Raw genomic sequence first — 22,901 nt, 5'->3', positions numbered from 1 at the left:
AGGGGACTCAGAAAAGCCGACGCCCCGCACCTCAGAGATCTGTGCTGCCGTGGAGACGGACAGACACTCAGAGAGCACCGGGTGGGGTGCCGTGTCCTCACCCCAGGATGTTTTTCCATTGATTCTTAGAGATAATGGAAGGGCGGGGGGAGAGAGAGAGAGAAACATGGATGAGAGAGACACATCAATCAGTTGCCTCCCACACGTGCCCCCACCAGGCCCGGGGGTCGAGCCTGCAACCAAGGTACGTGCCCTTGACCAGATCCAACCTGAGACCCTGCAGTCCATGGGCTGGCGCTCTAACCACTGAGCAAACCGGCCAGGACCAGCTGGATGTTTCCTAAGCACGTACACATCCCTTCGTTCCTTTACGAGAATGTGGCTCTGGACCAGATACAAAGGTTCAAAACAAAACATGGTCCTGTCTGCTAAGAGGTCACAGTTCCACGAGCCACACAGAACTGAACACAAACAAAAGCAACAGAAGACACAAAGAGCTGGGGTCTGTCTGTCTGTCTGGGGTCAGGAGGGGGCTGATTCGTGGCTGAGTTCTGGTCCTGATGTGGAGAACCAGGTTAGGCCTGAGAAACCAGGACTAAGGAGCAGAGGTTCCTGCCCCTACAGAGTGAGCGAGTACCCAGCTCCGTGCAGGGCCAGGGGCGCGTTCTAGGCGCCGAGAGCATTTAGGGGTCTGAGAGCGGCCGCAGGCAGGTGCCCAGGGGCTGGGCCGCGCCCCAGTGAAGCCTCCTCCGGGCAGGCGGCTGGGTGCGCCGGGGCAGGCGGAGGTCTGAGGCAGCGCCGCAGGTGGGGGGCTCGGGCAGCCGAGGTCGGCGCTGGAAGGGTCCTGGCCAGGTGACCTCCAACTCGGACATTCCTGACCCCCGGGGTCTAGCTCGGGGATCCCGTCTCCCAGGAGTGAGGTGAGTGGCCCCTTCCTGTCAGGGTTCATCGTCCTGTTTTAAGAGGTGGGAAGGGCGAGGGCAGAAAGTGCAGACACCAGGAAAGGAAGCGCGAACAGAGATACTGACCAGCATTTCCCATCCCGCCTCCTTCCCGCCGGCCCGAAGCATCGCCCTGTAAAGCGAGGAGCCGGTCAGGACTAAGGAAAACTAATCACAGACGCTAATGTTGACCCAGCGCTTCCCCCCTTCCCTCCCACATTAGCTCATGGAGCCTCAACGGCGGCCCCCGAGCCGGGAGCCGTGACAAATGTCAGCTTGTGAGAGAGGAACGTGAGGCCCGAGAAGCTTCCCGAATGGGCTCGAGGTCACAAGGCAGAGTGGGGACTCGAACCCAGGTCCACGAACCCAAAGCCCACGCTCTGATCCTCCCGGGCCCTCACTCCCTACTCGGCAAGACGGAGGGACCCTCCCCGCTGCAGAGACGGACCGACAGGAAAACTCTGGCTCTGACGGGATGTGGGGCGCACACACACCCTCCCCCCCAGGCCCCCAATGGAACCATCGGGCCAGCGTCTCCCCCGCAGAGCCCAGTGGTCGATTTATCGGGGTGTCCTACCAGGTGAGGGGGAGGTGGGAGATCTCTCCTTCTGAGCAGCAAAGTGCAGGCGTCACCCTCAGAAAGGTCTCCGTGCGGGGCCCCAGCTCCCCGCAAACCCCAGACCTCCCCTGCCTGGCCACGCCCTTGACCTCGGGCATGGTGCTGGCCGGCCTCAGACACACCGACGTGGCCCTGCTTGACCGTCTTCCTCATTACCAGACGCCAGGCTTCTAGAAACAGTCTTTATAGACGTTTCTATGTTTGCATTGACGGCTCAGGCCAACAATCAGCGGCTGAGGGTTACCTTAAGGGGAAATATTCCGAGCTGATGCTAGAGTGACCATGTCCTTTTTACTGGGGCCAATGGGACAACGTGGCCCATTTTCTGGAGGGTTCCCCGCCCGTAGGCTGAGGCCGCACCACCCCATAACATCCCCCAAATGGCGTTTTCCTCCACCTCAGGCAGACAGCTGCCCACACTGGTGGTAGAATCTGAGGTCATAGGTCATAGCCGGGCCTGGACCTGAGCCACGTAGGGAGTGTCACAAGAGAAACCCCGTTAGCACAGAACCCGGAGTCTCCAGCCCCAGACAGAGGGAAGGGGCTGGGACTCGAGTCGGCGGACAGCCCGTGCCCGGTGCCAGGTGCCACGAGGCGGCCTCCCAGCGGCCTCCACAGTAGGTGGCATTTCCCACGTGCAGACCTGCCCCCTCAGGCGCAGTAACCCCAGCTCCCCCCGGCCACGGAGCTCGTGACAAAGTCCCCGAGAGCCACCGCCAGGCCTGCCCGATCCTGACCCGCGCTCTTTCTGCTCCATCACGTGGCCTCCAACGTGGGGACACAGAGCAGACGGACAGGTGACTGGGCAGGGGGACCCGGCCACCAAAGTGGGGGCGCGGCGCTGACTGAGGGGCGTCCGTAAGGCCAGCGGGGCACCCACGACCAGGAACAGCCCGACCGAAGCCTAGACTTTCACAGGGAAAAGAGCCCAGAGCCGGGGGAGAAACCTCAACCACATGTGGCCTGTGGGCACCGGCATCCTATCTAATAAAAGAGTGATATGCAGATTGACCATCACTCCAACACACAAGATGGCTGCCCCCATGTGGCCTGTGGGCACAGGAATCTACAATAAAAACCCTTTTTTTACTTAAAATAAACACCGGCACGCTCCAAACACACTCCCTCCCTCTCCCACCTGGGCCGAATCTGCACTGGACACCCCTCCGCCTCATTCATGCTGCCCACACGCGCCCCTGCTCCCGTCCCAGCGCCCGCCCCCCCACTCCCTGCCCCAGGACTTGGGGCAGAACCCCGACTCTGAGAACTCGAGCCTGGGAGATGGAAGACGGGTGCTCTGTAGGCCGGACCTCAGCCGCCCCGTCCTGAGGATCACGGTGGCGTGTCCATCTGCCGTCTGGCATCCCGCCGGTCGGAACCTGCAGGACAGGTGAATGGGCAGGGCCGTCTGTGGCCACGGTGCCGGCCACGGCGAGCCCCACGCAGCTCGTAAGCCAGCCCGGGACCAGCAGGTCTCCAGTTCCCTGTAAGCGAAGCCGAGGCCCCTCCGTGGGCTCGAACACCTGTGGCTGAGAACGGGTCCCCGAGGCTGCAGGAGGGAGCCCGCGGGGGACACGGTGCCTGCTGCCCCTTCGGTGGAGGCAACAGGGACGCCTCGGGAGGCCCGTCACTCTGATTTACGTGAGACGAGGACGCGTTCCTGACCGGGCACCTCTTAGCCATCCCCTGTGGGTACCGCCACCAGGTGAACACGCTCAGAGAGATGCGGGCCCAGAAGGTCTCCGGGCCTGGACCCTATGTCTTCGGGGTCACAGGGAGCGACACCCACCATTTTACTGACATGGCTTCCGTCTCGTCCATCCGCTGGAAGCCACAGTGCTGGTGTTTACGCCTAAAAACGTAGGAGCCCGGCCGGCGTGGCTCAGTGGTTGAGTGTCGACCTATGAACCAGGAGGTCACGGCTCGATTCCCGGTCAGGGCACATGCCCGGGTTGTGGGCTCGATCCCCAGTGTGGGGCGTGCAGGAGGCAGCCGATCCATGATTCTCTCTCATCATTGATGTTTCTCTCTCCCCTCTCCCTTCCCCTCTGACACCAGTAAATACATATATTTTTAAGTAGGAGAACCAGAAAAGACCGACCTCTCTTCTCCTCTGGCTCTTCCTCCCCCCCAGGCACCGAGTACCGGGACATTGAGACCGAGAAAGCCTGCCCCGGGTCCCAGTCACCTTCCGAAGACTCCTTTGTGAGAAGCTGAGGGCCCGGCCCTCGTCTCTGCAGCAGCAGCCGCCACCCACAGGCCGCGGGCGACTTAGCGAGCTCCGCCCTGCCCTGAGGGGGGGGCCCCCCGGGGCGGTGCCCAGCCAGTGCCCAGTCCCCTGAGCGGCTGCGGTCAGGGGGCCTCCAAACCCTCCCAGCAGGCACCTTCCCTGGGTCACCGACGAGGAATGGTGACCTGGCCCCCCATTTCCCTTCTGCCCGTCCCTCTGTGGTGCCCATCGGGGGGACCTGCGGACACGCTTGAGCAAACGCCCCTCCGGAACGCCTCCCCGACGTGGGCACCCCACGGCTCTTCCCGAGTCCCCGAGGCTGGACTCCCATCGGGGGGCCCAGGTCCCCCGTGTCCCAGGAGGGAGGCGCGCACGCTCCGTAGATGCTGAGTGTGCCCTTCTGTGTTTTTGCAGCTTCTATTTTCTAGATGAGCCGTTTAGAGAGACGTGAGGTGAAGCACACGCTGTACGGCTGCTGACAAGGACATTAAAGCACTATTTTAATTCTTCCTCGGCCTCACGCTCGCGTCTCTATTCTCCGCTCCGGGTCCTGGGCTAGAACAACCCTAACAGGTTCCTTAGCGGAAGGAACGCCCCGAAAAGGTCGCCGGCTGTGCGTGTGCCGTGTGCCTGGCATCCTCAGCCCGGCCCGCGCTCCTGGCGTGGCGTCCGGCGAGTGACCGGCCTGCTCCGAGCCCGTGTCGCCATCTGTCAAATGGGCACGCTGACCCCTGCGCTACGCGGGGTGATAAGCCATCACCTGCTGATCCTTTCCGATTCGCCCCATCTCTGACCCTGGGAGAGCAGGGACCCCTTTATCTCGGGCGAGGCCCGCAGTACAACGCAACGCATGGCGGGTGCTCATACATCTCTGAATGAATGAATGAATGAATGAATGAATGAATGAATGAATGAAGAACAAGGAGCTGCGACCCATCAGCCTCTGGGCTTTGACTTCGGTCTCACTCCTCAGAGGCGACAGCAGCTTTGGCCTCCCCCGTCAGGTCCACAGACCCTCCCACACGCCTCGCCTGTGGACGGAGTCCCGGCCACCCCCAATCCTCGCCAGGCCTCTCCCTAATCGCCTGGCTTCCCCACGTCACCAGGTCACTGGCCGGAACCCCAACCCCCGTCCTGTGAACAAGCCAGTCAGGTAGATGCACGACCCCAACATGTGGGCAGACCGGAGCCCGGGGACTCATGTCTTCGGGGTGTAAGACCTCGGCCGGTCCCTCCTCTTACGGGGAGCCCTGGCCTCGGCCCTCTCACTGCACGCCCCCTCCAGCCTGGCTCTCGCTCCCCACAGCCCCGCATCCTTTGCAGCTGAGCTCGGCTGCGATCAAAGCGTGTCCAGCTACCATCCCGTGAAGATGGCCCCCGCCCAGCCTCTCAGCTCCGGGGTGGGTGGGCTCAGGGTTCAGGGGCCAGGGGTCAGGGAGGAGTGGGCTTGGGCCGGGTACCTTTTTAAAGTCCTGTTCCCTGCCCGTCAGTATCTCGGGGACTTTATTTTCATTTTTCTCGCCTGGCCCTGTTATTTATGTGATTGTTTACTTTTCTTGCAAAGCAACATGATTTATTCTCTCCGGCATGACACCCCCAAGAACAGGCAATTTCCACTCTCTGTCCTCGCGCGGAAGATGCTGAAGCAGCAGGAAGACCTGGCGGCTCCAGGCGGGAGGGGGCTTCCTTCTCTCAGAGACTCGGGGGGCGGGGGGGATGGAGGGAAGGGCCGTGGCTTCAGGCCCCCGCGCTGTCCGTCCCCAATTCCCCACGTGCTTCTCACCTACAGCCTCATTTCCTTTCTCTTGCAACCTTTTCCCTCAAGAAGGTGGTCCATCTATCAAACACGGACTCTCCATTTTATCGTAGCTTCACAGAGACGTGCGATTTCTTATGTGGAGTCCACACATTCGTCCTTCGGTATCTAAGCGGGTCCCTGAGCGCTGGTCACACAGGGAGGAACGCGGGGGGAACAGACGGCTGAGGTTCAACTCCAGACGCCCCCTGTTCCCAATCCCCTCTCAGCGGCCACGGCCACAGGCTTTGCACGACCCACCCCTTTGGTGCACCTGGATCCCGACCTAGAAACCCTCCTGGACCCGCTCCTCGGGCTGTGAAAGGGCTGGTCACGCCCCCACCCATTTAGCTCCCCCCCCCCCCCCAATAAACCAGCCTGTTTCTGTGGCCTTGGATGTGGGTTCGGAACCACTGCCCATCCCAGCTTGCAGAGACCTGCTTCTCTTTCTCTTTGGCCTCTGCTACCCCAGAACCGCTGCCACATGCCCCTTCTAACTGCAGAGAAACGCCCGCAGTTCACTCACGGGGCGGAGGTGACTTATTCCAGGGAGCAGGTCAAGTCCCTGCACCTCTCCGAGTTCCACGGCGCCCGGAACGGATCGCACGAACGTGGGTCCACTGGGCCCCCGAGGAGGGCTTCCCAGGTCTCAGGAGTGTCTCCAGGGGTCCCCACTTCTTTGAGTTCAGGATGAAATAGACCCGCCCATTCGCCCAGAACGCAAAGGCAGGAATCTGTCCGACCAGCAATCTGGAAAGCAGCCGCGGGGACCCGACCTCGACATGACAGAAGCCACGGCCTCCGGAGAAGCCCGTTTTCCCATGAGGCTCCTCTGCGTCACCGGTCACGCAGAGCTCGGCCACCGTCCACAGGTGCGACGGAGCCGCCTTCCCGACGACAGGGTGGGAGCCCCATCCTCAGGCGTGTCCCCAGCTCCGCAGCAGGCACCTGATCATTCCCCCACGTGCTCAACTGGCCCCCAAGACAACCCTTCAGTTTCTCTGGGGAGATGTTCTGTATTGAGGCAACTATATTTTCACAGGAAAATAGTGCTCGTTATAGGTTGGGGGGGAAAAAAAAAAAAAGAGCCCCAAGCCCAGCCCACGTGGCCCAGTGGTTGAGCGTCGACCTAAGAACCAGGAGGTCACGGTTCCGTTCCCGGTCAGGGCACATGCCCTGGGTTGCGGGCTCGATCCCTAGTAGGGGACGTGCAGGAGGCAGCCAATCAGATTCTCTCTCATCGTTGATGTTTTTGTCTCTCTCTCTCTCTCTCTCCCTTCCACTCTGAAATCAATTAAATTATATTTTTAAAAAGAGACAGGAGGATAATAACAGTGTCCCAGGCACCAGGCTACCCTGTTTACAAACGCAGCCTCCTCACTCCAGCCTCACAGACACCCCGGGAGACAGGGACCACGTCACAGCAGCCTGCTGGCCTGGGCCTGAATCCGGTCGCCTGCCTGCCCATCTGAACCGCCACGCTTCCCACATCAACAGGGTGAAGGGGCCCTGACCGGTGTGGCTCAGTGGATAGAGCGTCGGCCTGCGGAGTGAAGGGTCCCGGGTTCGATTCCGGTCAAGGGCATGTGCCTTGGTTGCGGGCACATCCCCAGTAGGGGGCGTGCAGGAGGCAGCTGATGGATGTTTCTCTCTCATCAATGTTTCTAACTCTCTATCCCTCTCCCTTCCTCTCTGTAAAAAAATCAATAAAAATATATTTAAAAAACATCAACAACAACAACAAAAAAAAAACAGGGGGAAGGGACCCACGCCCACTCCACGGGAAGAGAGGAAGGACTCGGGGGGATCCTGTCTCAAGGCGCCTCGCACTGTGCCTGACCCCGGGGCAATGTCCCAGAAATCTAAGGCCCAGCAAGCACGTGCCCTCGCACTGCCAGGTCACCAGAAGGACAATTAAACATGTCACGCAGCTAACGCGCCTGGATAAACAATGATCACCGCAGTCATCTCCCCGGGACCAGGAGATGTGCCATCGCCATCGGCACCCACTGAAATTACACGCAGAAGCAGCGGAGTCACCCGTCAGCAGATCAACATAATGAAATTGGAAGAACGGCGGCCAATGGCTGATTGGATTAGCAGGAGACATTTATTCCCCAGAGCCACTTCAGAAACGCTTCTCCAAGCTGAATCCTGTTTCTTTAAAAGCTTGTACTCTGGATTCAAATCACATATTAATTCCCTTAGAAACGCATCATGCGTCCCAGCCTTCTAGACACCATGGACCCCTCAGCAGTCACGACGGCACGACCCTCTTGAACTCTGCGTCAGAACAGATCAGGGAAGGTAGGGGAGGGTGGGGGTAAGGGGGAGAGATCAACCAAAGGACTTGTATGCATGCATATAAGCCTACATACAAGTGTCAACGGGGGTGAGGGCATGAGTGGGGGGGCTGGAGGGGTAATGGGGGAATAAGGACACAATATGTAACACCTTAATCAATAAAGAAATTTTTTAAAAAAATGAACAGACCTGCAAAGAGTGCTGTGTGGTATATCAACTCAGAAAATGTCTCAACTATGTTTCCTGGTTTGAGAATTTCATTTTAAATAGGAGTCAAGACTGTGACATAATGTGGCCACTTCACAAATTTAAATGACCTAGGAACCAGGAGATCACGTTCGGTTCCCGGTCAGGGCACATGCCCGGGTTGCAGGCTCCATCCCCAGTAGGGGGCGTGCAGGAGGCAGCAAATCCATGATTCTCTCTCATCATGGATGTCTCTCTCTCTCTGTCTCTCTGTCTCTCTCTCTCTCTCTCTCTCTTCCTTTCTGAAATCAATAAAAATATATTTTTAAAAATAAAATAAAACTTGAGTTTACAAACTCTAATTCTCATGAATTCCACAACAACTAATAATGATGACTGGGGTCCAACTACATGGGCCCTGAGGGATAAGGGGTTCGTTTCCTTCCTGGAGGGTGCCCAATACCCTAACTGCCCTTAGGGTGAGGTGTACGTTTCCATTTCTAAGCCTTTGCCTGCTGCCTGCCCCTCCCACAGCCTCAGGACCTCTGGTGTCTGGTAGTCACGCGCCTTTACATGCAGCTCCTCACTTGCAAGTGGGTGGCCCTCTACCTCGGCCAAGGTCTCAGTTGCCTGAAATCCTTCCGTGCAGGAGAGATAAAGGAAGGCATCAAACTCTGTTCCACCCGCGGAAAATCCCGCGGACAAAGGCCTCTTTCCCAGTCGTGGCCACTCCACTCCTGTCACCGAGGAAATAAAACCATCTGGTTGGCGAGATCCAAGATGGTTGCCCGACCGAGAGGGTGAGAAGCTTGCACCAACCCATCACGTCCACATGTTCACACGCGTGGGAAGAAAGTCACGCACAGCTCCCGCAGAAGCATAGATGCGGACGCCCAGTGTTGACGGCACACGTGGAAGGCCCTGGAACATGTAGACCGTGGTTAGCTCTGAGCATTTCCAGCCACATACAGATGTGCCCTTAGACCCAAACAAGTCCACCGATGACCTCATCTGGTAAGACTAAAGCTGAGAAGCACAACCAATTGGTACTATGCTCAACTCTTTGGAAGATCCTTTCATGATCTTTCTAATATTTACCGGAAACAAACTCTGAGTATTAGATTATCTGGTTTTTGTGTTTTTTTAAATATATTTTATTGATTTTTTTACAGAGAGGAAGGGAGAGGGATAGAGAGGTAGAAACATCGATGAGAGAGAAACATCGATCAGCTGCCTCCTGCACACCTCCCTACTGGGGATGTGCCCGCAACCGAGGTACATGCCCTTGACCGGAATCGAACCTGGGACCCTTGAGTCCGCAGGCCGATGCTCTATCCACTGAGCCAAACCGGTTAGGGCATGGTTTTTGTGTTTTTTTTAAATAAATAAGGTCACCTATTCTGCAGGCTAGTGTCAATGGCCCATCTTGGGACTACACCATGAGTAATAGTTGTGTGTACGTATCAACAATGGGTGAGTTGAAACCTTCAACAAAACCTTCACCTCACCCCCGTCAGAATGACTATCAATGAATCAACAAACAAGTGTTGGCAAAGATGTCAAGAAAAGGGAGCCATCTGTTCAAGGGATAGTAAGTTGGTATGGCCACTATGGAAAACAGTGTGGAGGAACCTCAAATAAAAATTAATAGAAGTAACACATGACCCAGCATTCCTCTTCTGGGCAGGTGTCTCAAGAAATCCAAAATAATTCAAAACGATGTATCCCTATGCTCACGACAGGATTGTCTGCAGTAGCCAAAATCTGTAAGCAACCTGAGTGTCCAGGGAGAGACCATGGGATAAAGAAGATGTGGTACAGCTATACAATGGAATATCACGTGGCCATAAGAAAGGAATGAAATCTTACCACTCGGGACAATAGGAATGAACCTAGAGGGTATTGTGCTAAGTGAAATAAGTCACACAGGGAAAGACAAATACCATATGATTTCACTTATAGTTGGAATCTAAAAAACAAAATTAATGGCCCTGGCCGGTGTGGCTCAGTGGATAGAGCATCGGCCTGCAGACCAAAGGGTCCCGGGTTCAATTCCGGTCAAGGGCACGTACCTCGGTTACAGGCTCCTCCCCGGCCCCGGCCCTGGTCAGGGCACCTGCAGGAGGCAACCAATCGATGTGTTTCTCTCCCATCGATGTTTCTGTCTTTCCCTCTCTCTTCCACTCCCTCTAAAAATCAATGGAAAAATACCTTGGGTGAGGATTTAAAAAAATAATACTAATAAATAAATAAATAAAAACAAAATAAATTAACAAAACAGAAACAGAGTCACAGATGAGAGAACACACTGCCTGAAGAAAGAGGCTTTTGGGGCTGCCTGAAAACGTGAAGGGATTAAGAAGCAGAAATTGGTAGTTACAGAACAGCCACCGGATCAATGATATCGTCGTCCCTGTGTATGGTGTCAGGTGGCTACTAGACTTAGCAGGGTCACTTCATAAGTTACACGATGTCTAACCACTCTGCGGTACACCTGAAACTAGTATCACATTGACCGTCAGCTGTAAGCGAAAACATTTTTTAAATGAAAAAAACAACCACCACCCATGACACCATCTTCAAGGATTAAAGGCAATAACTTGAAAAATAAAGAGTATTGCCATGAGACTGGATGATTACACGCCTGAAAAATGTGATTCTCCCCCAGTGATTTCAATGATCCAAGAAATTATCAGTAGGGGTTTCTATGGAATTTCACAAACTGGTTATAAAATGCAAATGAAAGTGTCTGAGAAAAGCCACGGTGATCCTGAAAATAAAAATAAGAACGGGCCCTGACCCGTTTGGCTCAGTGGATAGAGCGTCGGCCTGCGGACTCAAGGGTCCCAGGTTCGATTCCGGTCAAGGGCATGTGCCTTGGTTGCGGGCACATCCCCAGTAGGGGGTGTCCAGGAGGCAGCTGATCGATGTTTCTCTCTCTCATCGATGTTTCTAACTCTCTATCCCTCTCCCTTCCTCTCTGTGAAAAAATCAATAAAATATATATATTTTTAAAAATAATAACGGATCATAAAGGAGTTCTCCAAACCCCCACGTTGGTGAAGCTCTGGTGTTTAAAAGGTGTGTCATTTCCATACGACCAGAGAGACGGAGGCTCAGAACAGCATCCGTGGACAGACGCTCACGTGGGAACTTAGAATATATTCAGGGAGAGCATCTCAAACGACCGGGAAAACACTGGGCCGCTCCGCCAATAGTCCCGAGAGATGGACTGGAAATGACTGGCTCGTTGCCGCTCACCAATGAGAGAAATACAAGCCCCACGTGGTGTGCGTCGCTCAACGTGTTTAAAAACGATCAAGATTCGGGAAAAAACGGGAGAAGACATTTGTGGTTTGGGGATTTTTCTACAAAGTTCCAAAATACAAGAATCCATAAGTAAAAGGATCGGTAGATTTGGCAACTTCCAAACTAAAATATCTGCACAACCTAAAACAGCACACGCCTCCTGCCTCTTTGGGGAACAGGTTTGGGATGCCTTCTCTCAATTACCCTCACGGCACCCCCCAAGGATCGCCCTGGAACGCACCCCTCCGAGCACAGGAGACCACGGCCCCACCTGCAAACAGCCCGGCACCCACCAGGGTCACCCAGGCCCAGCTTTCCCAGAGGAAGCGGGACAATGTCTCAGGCCAGGTGGCGGCGGGAGGGAGCCGCACTGCCCTTCCCTCACAACGCAGAGGCCCCAGAGGGCGGCGCAGACCTAGCAACAGCAGCTGTCACTTACTGAGGCCCAATCATGCCACAGCCACCTTCCCGGGAGTTTCAGATTTCATCCCACAGCCACTCACTCCTCTTTTTGGGACAAGGACAGGCCCTCTGAGTCCCAGCCTCCACGTCTGTGACTCCTGTCTCCACCAGAGGGCGCTGGCCTCCCCTTTTCTGGGCTTCGTTGAGAGAATGGCCTCAGTGGATGGTTTTAATGAGAACAGGCTGTGGTTGTGGGGATGGATCGGTAACACCCCAAAGGTTCTTCCTGGACACTTTCCATCCCAGTATGGCCAGGACAGCCAGCTCCTGAGGAGGTCCTACAGCATTGCCACAGCAGCATCCTGGCCCTCCCCACAGGGGCCCTGCTGGGCAAGGTACCTGGTGAGTCCTGGGCGTCCTTGTCAGGAAGGGGTAAGATTTCCCAGAGACTGTGACTTCGGGGGCAGCCGCCAGGGGCGCAGGAAAATCCCCTGGTGGAGGCTTCCTGAGACTGGCTCACACGCGGTGTCAAAGGGTCAGAAATAGTGGCGCCGGCGGCAACAGCAGCGTGGAGAGCAGGCGGTGGCAGCCGGGACACCACGCGTTAGACGTCCCCGTGTCCAGGGCAATGCCAGCTCAGAGACAGAGCTTCAGACTCTCAGGGTCGATTCCCACTCAAGGACCTGGGTTGCAGGTTCGATGCCCAGCCCCGGTTGGGGCACATCCAGGAGGCAGCCAATGGATGTCTGTCACCTCTCTCTCTCTCTCTCTCTCTCTCTCTCTCTTTCTCACTCTCGCTTCCCCCCCCCCCGCACTCTATCTAAAAAACATCAGTGGAAAAAAATAGCCTCAGGTGAGGATTAACAAACCAAAAGGAAGAATAAAGCACTGATACACGTTACAACATGGATGCGCCTTGAAAACGTTACGTTACGTGCAAGGAGCCAGACACAAAGGCCACATTAATAAGATTTTGATGTTTCTATCTCTCTCTCCCTCTCCCTTCCTCTCTAAAATCAATAATATATATTGCCGAAACCGGTGTGGCTCAGTGGATAGAGCGTCGGCCTGCGGACTCAAGGGTCCCGGGTTCGATCCCGGTCAAGGGCATGTACCTTGGTTGCGGGCACATCCCCAGTAGGAGGGTGTGCAGGAGGCAGCTGGTCAATGTTTCTCTCTCATCGATGTTTCTAGCTCTCTATCCCTCTCCCTTCCTCTCTGTAAAAAATCAATAAAAATATATATTTAAAATCAATAATATATATATATATATATATTTAAAAGATTCTGTTTCTGTGAAATATCACGAAGAGGAGAATCCGCAGGGACAAGATGCCGTGAGTGGCTGCCAGGGACCGGGGAGGCAGGGAGAACCGGGCCGGGGACAGCTCCGATGCGGAGCGTCTTTGGGGGATGTTTTATGATGTTCGTTACGGGTGTGCAACCGTGAACACGCCAAGTGCCATCCAACTGCGTCCTTTAAATGGATGAACCGTGATGTGTGCATTAAAGCCGTTTTAAAAATTCCGGGATACAACCTCCATCAATACTTGCTAAATTTATCCACATGCACACTGACACACTGTGCATTAACATATTAAATACATTCTTTTCTTTATTTTTATTGATTTCAGAGAGGAAGGGAGAGGGAGAGAGAGAGAGAAACATCAATGATGAGAGAGAATCATGGATCAGCTGCTCCCTGAATGCCCCCTATTGGAGATGGGCCTGCAACCCCGGCATGTGCCCTTGATCGGAATCGAACCTGGGACCTTTCAGTCCGCAGGCCTACACTCCATCCACTGAGCCAAACCAGCGAGGGCCATATTAAGTACATTCTAACGAATACAGACACTATGTTTTTAAGGGCTGAGTTGAAAATAAAGTTTTGATACGTTGTGTCTGCGAGCAGCGGAGGTGCACAAGGCGAGGAGCTGAGCCGGCCTGCACACCGCGCCTCCGCTCCTCCCCGCTCAGAAAGCGGATTCCTGGGCCGGGGGTGGGGGGGGGGTGGGGTTTGGAGGTGGGGGGGGGGCAGCGGGGAGAGGCCCATGAGCGAGCACTGGGGTTTTCTGACAGTTACCAAATATTGAAAAACAAAGAAGTGCCGAAGCCGGTTAAGCTATCCACAACTGTTTGCACTGTTTACCTTTGAAAACTTCAGGCTTTGGACCTAAACAGTAGACTGCAGTGTTAACTGAGCTATTCGCAAGGTCATTGGAGCCGTTCTAGAAAAACATCCATTTCCCAGCGCAGCGGGGGCCGCAGAAGGCGGTGCGTGCACGTCTGGCTCAGGGCGGTCAGCCTCTTGGAGGGACGGTGTGTGCACAGCCTCGCTTGGCCTTTGGGGCTGGGGGTTGAGGCCCTGGGGGGAGCCTGAGGCCCTGGGGGGAGCGGGGCCCCTGGGCGCCTGCAGTGACGGCCCGCAGAGGCCAGAGAGTGGGGAGGGAAGAGGCCTGCGGTCGCTCTTTGCGGCCTGGAGCTTCTGCAAGATCGCTGACCCTTCACCAAACACAGTCACTGAGGAGCCAAGAGCAGCCGAGGAGGCTGTGGGAGGAGCTACCAGCTGAACTGGGAGCCGGATGATCAAACCTCCTGGAGGGAAGACAACTCCGTCATCCATAGCTGCCTAGGATCCATAGGGTCTCTCCTCTCAACAGCGGATATTTTTTTTTTTAAAGCACCTTTCTCTTTTTAGCAACAACACAAAGCAGTCAAGACGACGGTCCCAGCCCCTCCTTTCCTCCCTCCTCGGCCCCCGGCATCCCCACAGCCACGGGGCTCCGGCAAAAGGCAGGGTCAGCGCCTCCCTCCGGCCTCAGGCCTTGGAAATGGAGTCCCTACTTCATTGGGAGCCGCCCGCTGGTTGCCATGGTGACACAACATCTGGTACCCAACTCTGCTCCCGCGGTCACTGGGCTCGGGCATCCTCCACGCTGTGGCCGGGCCTGTGCTCTCCGAGGATCGCATCACACCTTGTGGGCAAAGGAGACTCGCTCAGAGGCAGGGTTACGGGGAGATGGGAGGTTAAATCTGCGCGAACAACGGCTCTGAGAAAGCGCTCGCTCCTGCGTGGGGGGCCATGAGCTCTGCCAATCTTTGGATTAATGTCCTGTAACTGCGGGTCTCCGATCCCACTGTAAACCATCCTCCTGGATTTATTTTATTAGCATTTGTTCCTAAGGAGCGGGCGTTATTTATTAAAACGCCTGTAAACATTTAACACAGATCTACACTCCAGGCTCATCTCCCCGAGTTGAATACATTTCAACTTTAATTGCTTGTCTGCTGCTCTTTCCACTCACCAATTATTTTTTGAAACTGAGCCGTATAGACTAGCAATATGGGTTCCTTGCCTGTGACTTTCTCCTGCTCTCTAACGCAGTCTCTTTGTTCCCCTTGAAAACACATGATTTGCCTTGCGCGCTTGCCCAGCCGGCGTGGCTCAGTGGGTGAGCGTCAACCTATGAACCAGGAGGTCATGGTTCGATTCCCGGTCAGGGCACATGTCCAGGTTCTGTGGGCTCCGTCCCCAGTGTGGGGTGTGCAGGAGGCAGCCGATCCATGACTCTCTCTCATCATTGATGTTTCTCTCCCTCTCCCTCTCCCTTCCTCTCTGACATCAATAAGAATATATTTTATTTTTTTATTTTTATTTTTTTAAAATTTATTTTATTGATTTTTTACAGAGAGGAAGGGAGAGGGATAGAGAGTTAGAGAAACATCGATGAGAGAGAGAAACATCAATCAGCTGCCTCCTGCACACCTCCTGCTGGGGATGTGCCTGCAACCAAGGTACATGCCCTTGACCAGAATCGAACCTGGGACCTTTCAGTCTGCAGGCCGACACTCTATCCACTGAGCCAAACTGGTCAGAGCAAGAATATGTTTTAAATAACAATAATAATTACAACTCTTCTGGGGTCTCTAAGGAACTGAGTGGAGTTGTGGTGGAGCAGAAAATACAGATTCTGGAATCAAAGGATTGAGGATTGGCTCCCAGAGGCATGGCCAGCTCATCCCATCTTGCCGGGACCGTGCCTCGTTGTGGCACTGGGCGTCCCCCATCTGGGGAACCCATCGGTCTTGGGCAAGCTGGCATGATTGCTCGCCCCCTTCCCAGCTCTCTCTCCCTCTCGCTGGGTGTTCTCGGGAAATCTCCTCTGTTTGCGAAATGGGAATGACAAGATGTTCCTCGAAAGATCATGGTGAGGATTCAGTAAGTTCACGGAGAAGATGCTGAATGGCGAAACCGAAATCCATGCCCAGTAGCTATTATTACTAATCTTAGAACTCTCTAAACATAATCTTGACTCCCTCATCCAATAGATAGCTGAGAAAATGGTTTGTTCGGGGCATCTGGCTTTTTAACGTTGGGAGCAGGGCCGGGACTGGGATGGAGCAGGTCAGACCCAGGACTCCACACTCAAGAAAGAACCTACTGTGAGGGCCGGGCAAATGCAGACTTGACTTAGGGAACAAGCAAGGTAGCAACCAGCCCAGGCCACTTAGGGAATGCTGTGAGGCCAGACTGGAACTCGGGGCTGTCTGATGAACGGAGGACGTGATCACCCCGTCTACTAGACAGATTCTCCGTGTTATCTTTGGTGACAACTGGTATCTAATAGCAACAGTGTTGCTATACCATCCGGACCCATTATTGCTGCAAAATACTTTTATCCTGAGCATCACTAAAACAACGCAAAACAAAAACCCTCAGTTCTCCAGAGACCTCGAGACGTGAATCATGGATAGCCTGGCATTTCCCAAACAGCACGCAATTTCCCTTTGTTGTCGACAACATCCTACGGAAATCTTTCTGAAAGACATCACGCATTTCCGTGCCTCTTTCTTCCCTTTATGCTTCTTATTTTGAAAGCATCAGAGGCTCACGTTCGGTTGTGAGAAATAATACAGAGAGAGAACATGCACTCTTAGTTTCGCAAATAGTAACATCTCACAAAACTCTAGTGTAGAGATTTCCAACCTTTTTCATCTCATGGCACACATAAAGTAATTACTAAAATTCTGCGGCACATCAAAAAGGGACCTTTTTCTCACCCAAGGATATTTGTTCCATTGATTTTTCTAGGGAGAGTAGAGAAGAGAGATAGAGATGGAGATGGAGATGGAGATGGAGATGGAGATGGAGATGGAGATGGAGATGGAGATGGAGATGGAGATGGAGATGGAGATGGAGATGGAGATGGAGATGGAGATGGAGATGGAGATGGAGATGGAGATGGAGATGGAGAGATAGAGATAGAGAGAAAGAGAAAGAGAGAGAGAGAGAGAGAGAGAGAGAGATCCATTGGTTGCCTCCCACAATCGCCCCAACTGGGGCTGGGAATTGAACCTGCAACCAAGGTACGTGCCCTTGACCGGGAATCAAACCTGTGATCCTTTGGGTCTGTGGCCTGGTGCTCTAACCACTGAGCAAAAATGGCCGGGGCAAAAAGGGAGCTTTTTAACCTGATGAAGCATATTTACAAAATACCTGTAGCAAATATATTTAATAGTGGAAATGTTTATGCTTTTCTTATAAGATTGGGAACAAAAAAAATGATATTCACTGTCAGCACTCTGATCTAACGTTTTACTGGAATGTCTCATCAGTGCAGTAAAGCAAGAAAAAGGAATGGAATGAATATAGATCAGAAAGGAAGAAATGTAACATGCTAGTCACAGGTAACATAATTGTCTATATGGAAAAATTTAACAAATCTACAAACCAGCTTCTAACATTTAGCAAGTGAGTCTCAGGATACAGATCAACAAAAATCTATCATAATTCTATATATGACCAACTAGGCAACCGGAAGTAAAAAAATATTTTAAAGTCCTGCTTACACAAAAACGCATGAAATTCTTAGGTGTAATTCTAACAAAACACGTGTAAGATCTGTATTTGGAAAGCTGCACAATGCGGATGAAAGAAATTGGAGAAGACCTAAATAAGTAGAGATATACCATGTTCGTGGATTAAATAAGCAATATCGTTTAAAATGCTCATTCTCCCCAATTGATCATAAATTCTATACATCCCTATCAAAATACAAGCAGAATTTTCATAGACATTTCCAAATACATCTATTACTTATATGGAAAGGCAAAATTAAAAAAAAAAAAAAACACACACAAAACTAGACTAGCCAAAACACTTTTGCAAAAGAAAAAAAAAATCAGAGCACTCTAATCACCAATATCAAGGCTACTTTAAAGCTACAATCATTAATCTTTTGCACTCGGATGTCAAGTGTGACTCGACATGGTTAGCATTAGAATAAAGGAATCGAGAAAAAAGCAAATGAGTGCAAAGAGTTAAGAGTGTAGTATTGGTGAAGGATAGATGCATAAATAAATTTAAAAAAAAAACAGAATGAAGAACCCAGAAATAGCCCATACAAACAGGGTCAATTGATTTTTTAACAAAGACACAAAAGCAACTCAGTGGAGAAAGGATAATGTTTTCAAATGTTTTTGTTGTTTTTAAATATATTTTATTGATTTTTTATAGAGAGGAAGGGAGAGGGATAGAGAGTCAGAAACATCGATGAGAGAGAAACATTGATCAGCTGCCTCCTGCACACCTCCTACTGGGGATGTGCCCGCAACCAGGGTACATGCCCTTGACCGGAATCCGAACCTGGGACCCTTCAGTCCGCAGGCTGACGCTCTATCCACTGAGCCAAACCGGTTAGGGCTCAAATGTTTTTGGAACAAATGGCTACTGTCCCCCCAAAAAATCTCAAACTATACTTCACACCATACAATAAGTTGCCTAGAAGTGGATTATGGAGTTAATTGCACAACTTACAACTGTAAACTTTCTAGACAAAACACAAATGGGATAATCACTACCACGTGACTCAAAGAGTTCTAAGATACAACTCCAAAGGTATGCTCCACTAAATAAAAACAATACATATTCCTCCTACCTTAAAAACGTCTGCTCGGCAAACCGTGCTGTGGAGAGAAGGAAAAAGCTTGCCACAAACTGGGGGTAAATATTTGTGTCACATCAAAAAGCACCTGTACCCAGAACACATACATTCTCAAACCAACAAGGCAATAACCGAGCCAATAATAATGGACAAAAGATACCAACACACCTCAACAAAGACGACGTAGATGGGAAATAAACCCCTCCAACAATCCTCAGCGTCACTCGTCATTAGGGAAATGCCCATGAAAACCACAATGAGATACCCCTGTGCACCTTTCAGAATGTCCACGATCATTTTTTTTTTTTTTTAATCGCGAACCAGTCAGGATGTAAAACAATTGGAACTTTCCTACGTTGCTGTTGGGAATGCAAAATTGTACAGTCACATCGGAAAACCAAAAATTATGTAGAAGAAGAAAGAGGAAAATATATTGCCAAGCACGTCAGAAAAAAAATGAAGTAAATGGTCCATAAACAAGTGGGTGGAAATGCAGGCCCCGTGTTATAAAAAATGAAAAGTAAAATATCAAGAGAGATACTACTCTTCACAATTCACCACTGACAAGGGTTTAAAAAAAAAAAAAGAATATTCCATGTTTGTGAGGATTCAGTAGGACATATATTCTCAGAAACTATTGGTGGCAATGTAATTTGCTAAAGCTCTCTAGAACATGATTTGCAAATATTTGTCATGAGCTATAAAAAAAATGTCATCCTCTTTGTAATAGCAATTTTACTTCTATGAATGGATCCCAAGGAAGTAATCAAAAATGAAGACAAAGACATATATATATAAAGAAGTTCATCATGACATTAGTTTCAATATTGGAGCAACGGAAGCAACCTTAATACACAATTTAGCCATTAAAAATATTTATGAAGCATTTATGACGACATTGGCAAGTATATTTTATGCAAAGATTAAAAAAGGGATAGAAAACTCTACATAGTATGATGCTGATAGTGTATACATGAATATATATATATGATTTCAAGAAGGTTAAGATTATTTTATATGGATGTGTGTGTGTGTGTGTGTGTGTGTGTGTGTGTGTGTGTATGTATAAAGAAATACAACCATTACAACTTCCAGACTAGCCTGGCCGGTGTTGCTCAATGGTTGAGCATCGTCCCATGAACCAAGAGGTCACTGGTTAGATGCCCAGTCAGGGCACATGCCTGGATTTTGGGCTCGATCCCCAGTGTGGGGCATGCAGGAGGCAGCCGATCGATGATTCTCTCTCATCATCACTGATGTCTCTCTCTCTCTCTCTCTCTCCCCTCTCCCTTCCTCTCTGAAATCAATAAAAAATAAATATATTTTTAAAAAGACTACCAAATTAGACTTTGCTATTCTATTTTTAAAACATCGTTTCCTTAAATCTTCTGGCATTTTCACATTTTAAAAAAATTACACTACTTTTATAATCAGCAAAATAATGACATTAGTTTAAAGTAATGTTTTTCTTTATGGACATGATAAAATCTGGTGTTTATGTCTGCTTCGGCCGCAGAGCATTCTCATGCCATAATTATGCCTAAAGAGGAAATGTCAAGACTGTCATTTGCTCAGGTTTATATGACACAAGGATCGCCCTCCCTTGACAGTCGTGCAAAGATCCGTTTGTGGAATCTCGGATTTTGATTGACCACATGACATCCATCAATATCACAAGAAGTTGTATCCCATCCCAACCAGACCCAGATCATTTCACAAACCATTCCAGGTTATGATATGAATTATCTTAGACCAGTGGTCGGCAAACTGCGGCTCGCGAGCCACATGCGGCTCTTTGGCCCCTTGAGTGTGGCTCTTCCACAAAATACCACGGCCTGGGCGAGTCTATTTTGAAGAAGTGGCGTTAGAAGAAGTTTAAGTTTAAAATATTTGGCTCTCAAAAGACATTTCAATCGTTGTACTGTTGATATTTGGCTCTGTGGACTAATGAGTTTGCCGACCACTGTCTTAGACGGTATCTTCTAAATATTTCCATCGCCACATGACTCGTACCTCAGAAGGAACACATCAAAATGGACAGGACCAGGTGTCACTGATTTTCCTGGTACAATGATGCAATCAAGTCAGTTTTTCCAATAATCCTCGATTTCTTGGTGCCTCAAAGAACAAGCTTTTGCACATGTCAAGTCCCCTACATTTTAAAATATATATATATACATATTATTGATTTTTTACAGAGAGGAAGGGAGAGGGATAGAGAGTTAGAAACATCAATGAGCCGAAGCCGGTTTGGCTCAGTGGATAGAGCGTCAGCCTGCGGACTCAAGGGTCCCAGGTTTGATTCCGGTCAAGGGCATGTACCTTAGTTGCAGGCACATCCCCAGTAGGGGGTGTGCAAGAGGCAGCTGATCGATGTTTCTCTCTCATCGATGTTTCTAACTCTCTATCTCTCTCTCTTCCTCTCTGTAAAAAATCAATAAAATATATTAAAAAATAAATAAATAAATAAAAGAAACATCAATGAGAGAGAAACCGATCAGCTGCCTCCTGCACACCCCCTACTGGGGATGTGCCCGCAACCAAGGTACCTGCCCTTGACAGGAATCGAACCTGGGACCCTTCAGTCCGCAGGCCAACACTCTATCCACCCAGCCAAACCGGTTAGGGCGTCCCCTAAATTTTAACCAATCAGATTCCTATACTAACTATAGGAAAGTTAAATGTTGTAAATTAGGAAAATGCAAAATTTAGGGACGTTAAAAAAAGAGAGAGAGAGAGAGAGAGAGAGAGAGAGAGAGAGAAACCTTAACTGGGAAAAAGAATAAAAAGAATAAACAAGTGACTGGGTAAAAAGAACACAAGCTAAAAATAACATTCCATTGTATGCATTCAGGCACATCCCGCTTGAAGAAATAATGGCGGTTAACTTGTTCCACTACCTACAAAGGTGATGAGAGTCCACTCAGCACACTTGAACTTGCAGGTGCCACTTAGGTCCTGACCGTATGTGCAATAGATGGAGCTCAGGTGGGCCCTAGCATGGAATGGAGGTACCTGGTCGTATGGCTATTACCCCTTTGCATCATGCAACGTGGGCGCTTACTTAAGTGCAGCTGGGTCCAGGCTGGGGGGGGGGGGCATTCCCGCCGTGTTCAGGGAGCAGTAACTCTGGGGGGCACCCAACCTCGGCAGCCATGTGGCTTCAACTAGACATCCTTGTGTTGGGCGCCTCCAAGGATTCTGCTTAAACTGAACCAACAGCAAAGATAAAGAAGCTTATTTTTAAAAATATATTTTATTGATTTCAGAGAGGAAGGGAGAGGGAGAGAGAGCTAGAAACATCCATGATGAGAGAGAATCATAGACCAGCTGCCTCCTGCACGCCCCCTACTGGGGATGTGCCCACAACCAAGGTACATGCCCTTGACCGGAATCGAGCCTGGGACCCTTCAGTCTACAGGCCGACGCTCTATCCACTGAGCCACACCAGCCAGGGCAAGAAGCTTGAATTTTTAAAATTTCAAGGGAAGATCGAATTATCTTTATAGAAACCAGGAAAAAATAAAAAGAGGTCACACCAAGGAGCCTATTCTACTTTCGGTTTCCCACCTGAGGGAGCATGATCGCACCCCCTAGCGCCCCCTGCTGTCCCGTGCAATCAAACCCCAGCCGGGCCAGGCGGGATGTGCAGAGGGGCTACTGCAGGGAGCCTGGTTTTTGTTGTGTTTTTTTTTTAAAGACACGATTCAGAGCTGTGAGAGATTTTACCTAAAAAAAAAAAAAAAAAACACAGCCCCACATTTTAAGCTAATGTCTGTCCCGGCTCCTGTGCAGCTAATGTCATGCGCAGGGTCAGGGAGTGGAATAAAAAGGAAAATGACAGGTTTTGAGGAGACACATGGCTGGCATTTCACCACCAAAAGGCACAGAAATGGAGGCTTTTTTTTTAAAAGAGGCCCAGAGTGTTGAACGGGACGAGAGAAGGAAGAGAAAATGTGCGGTGATTTAGGGGGGAGGGCGAGGGCCTCGGGGAGCTGTGGGGGGCCTGAGAGAAGAGGGGGGACTTACAGGGAGAGAGGAAAGGGCCCATTTCTTCACGGCTCGGCAAACTTTGTGAAACACCGGAGTCTCCACATGGAGACCTGAGGATCGGCTCACACCTGTCAGAATGGCTCTCGTCCACAAAGCAACAGCCGGGAAGTGCCGGTGA

At 51.2% G+C, this 22,901-nt stretch overlaps 1 protein-coding gene across 2 annotated transcripts in view; it reads left to right on the top strand.

Annotated features, from left to right (window-relative positions):
* The window catches only part of SLCO3A1 (solute carrier organic anion transporter family member 3A1), a 207,994-nt gene extending 203,695 nt beyond the window's left edge, over nucleotides 1-4,299 (top strand). The window contains exon 11 of one of the 2 annotated variants that reach the window (XM_054713286.1): nucleotides 4,205-4,299. In XM_054713286.1, coding sequence (XP_054569261.1) covers nucleotides 4,205-4,218 — 14 coding nt within the window. In that variant the 3' untranslated portion in view covers nucleotides 4,219-4,299. Of the gene's footprint in view, nucleotides 1-3,694 lie in introns of both variants that reach the window. The other variant, XM_008156470.3, reaches the window with a different exon arrangement.
* The last annotated feature ends 18,602 nt before the right edge of the window (nucleotides 4,300-22,901 follow it).

This window comes from Eptesicus fuscus, chromosome 25, assembly GCF_027574615.1.
Source record: "Eptesicus fuscus isolate TK198812 chromosome 25, DD_ASM_mEF_20220401, whole genome shotgun sequence".
Taxonomy (NCBI): Eukaryota; Metazoa; Chordata; class Mammalia; order Chiroptera; family Vespertilionidae; genus Eptesicus; species Eptesicus fuscus.
This window is presented reverse-complemented; position numbering and strand designations above follow the sequence as displayed.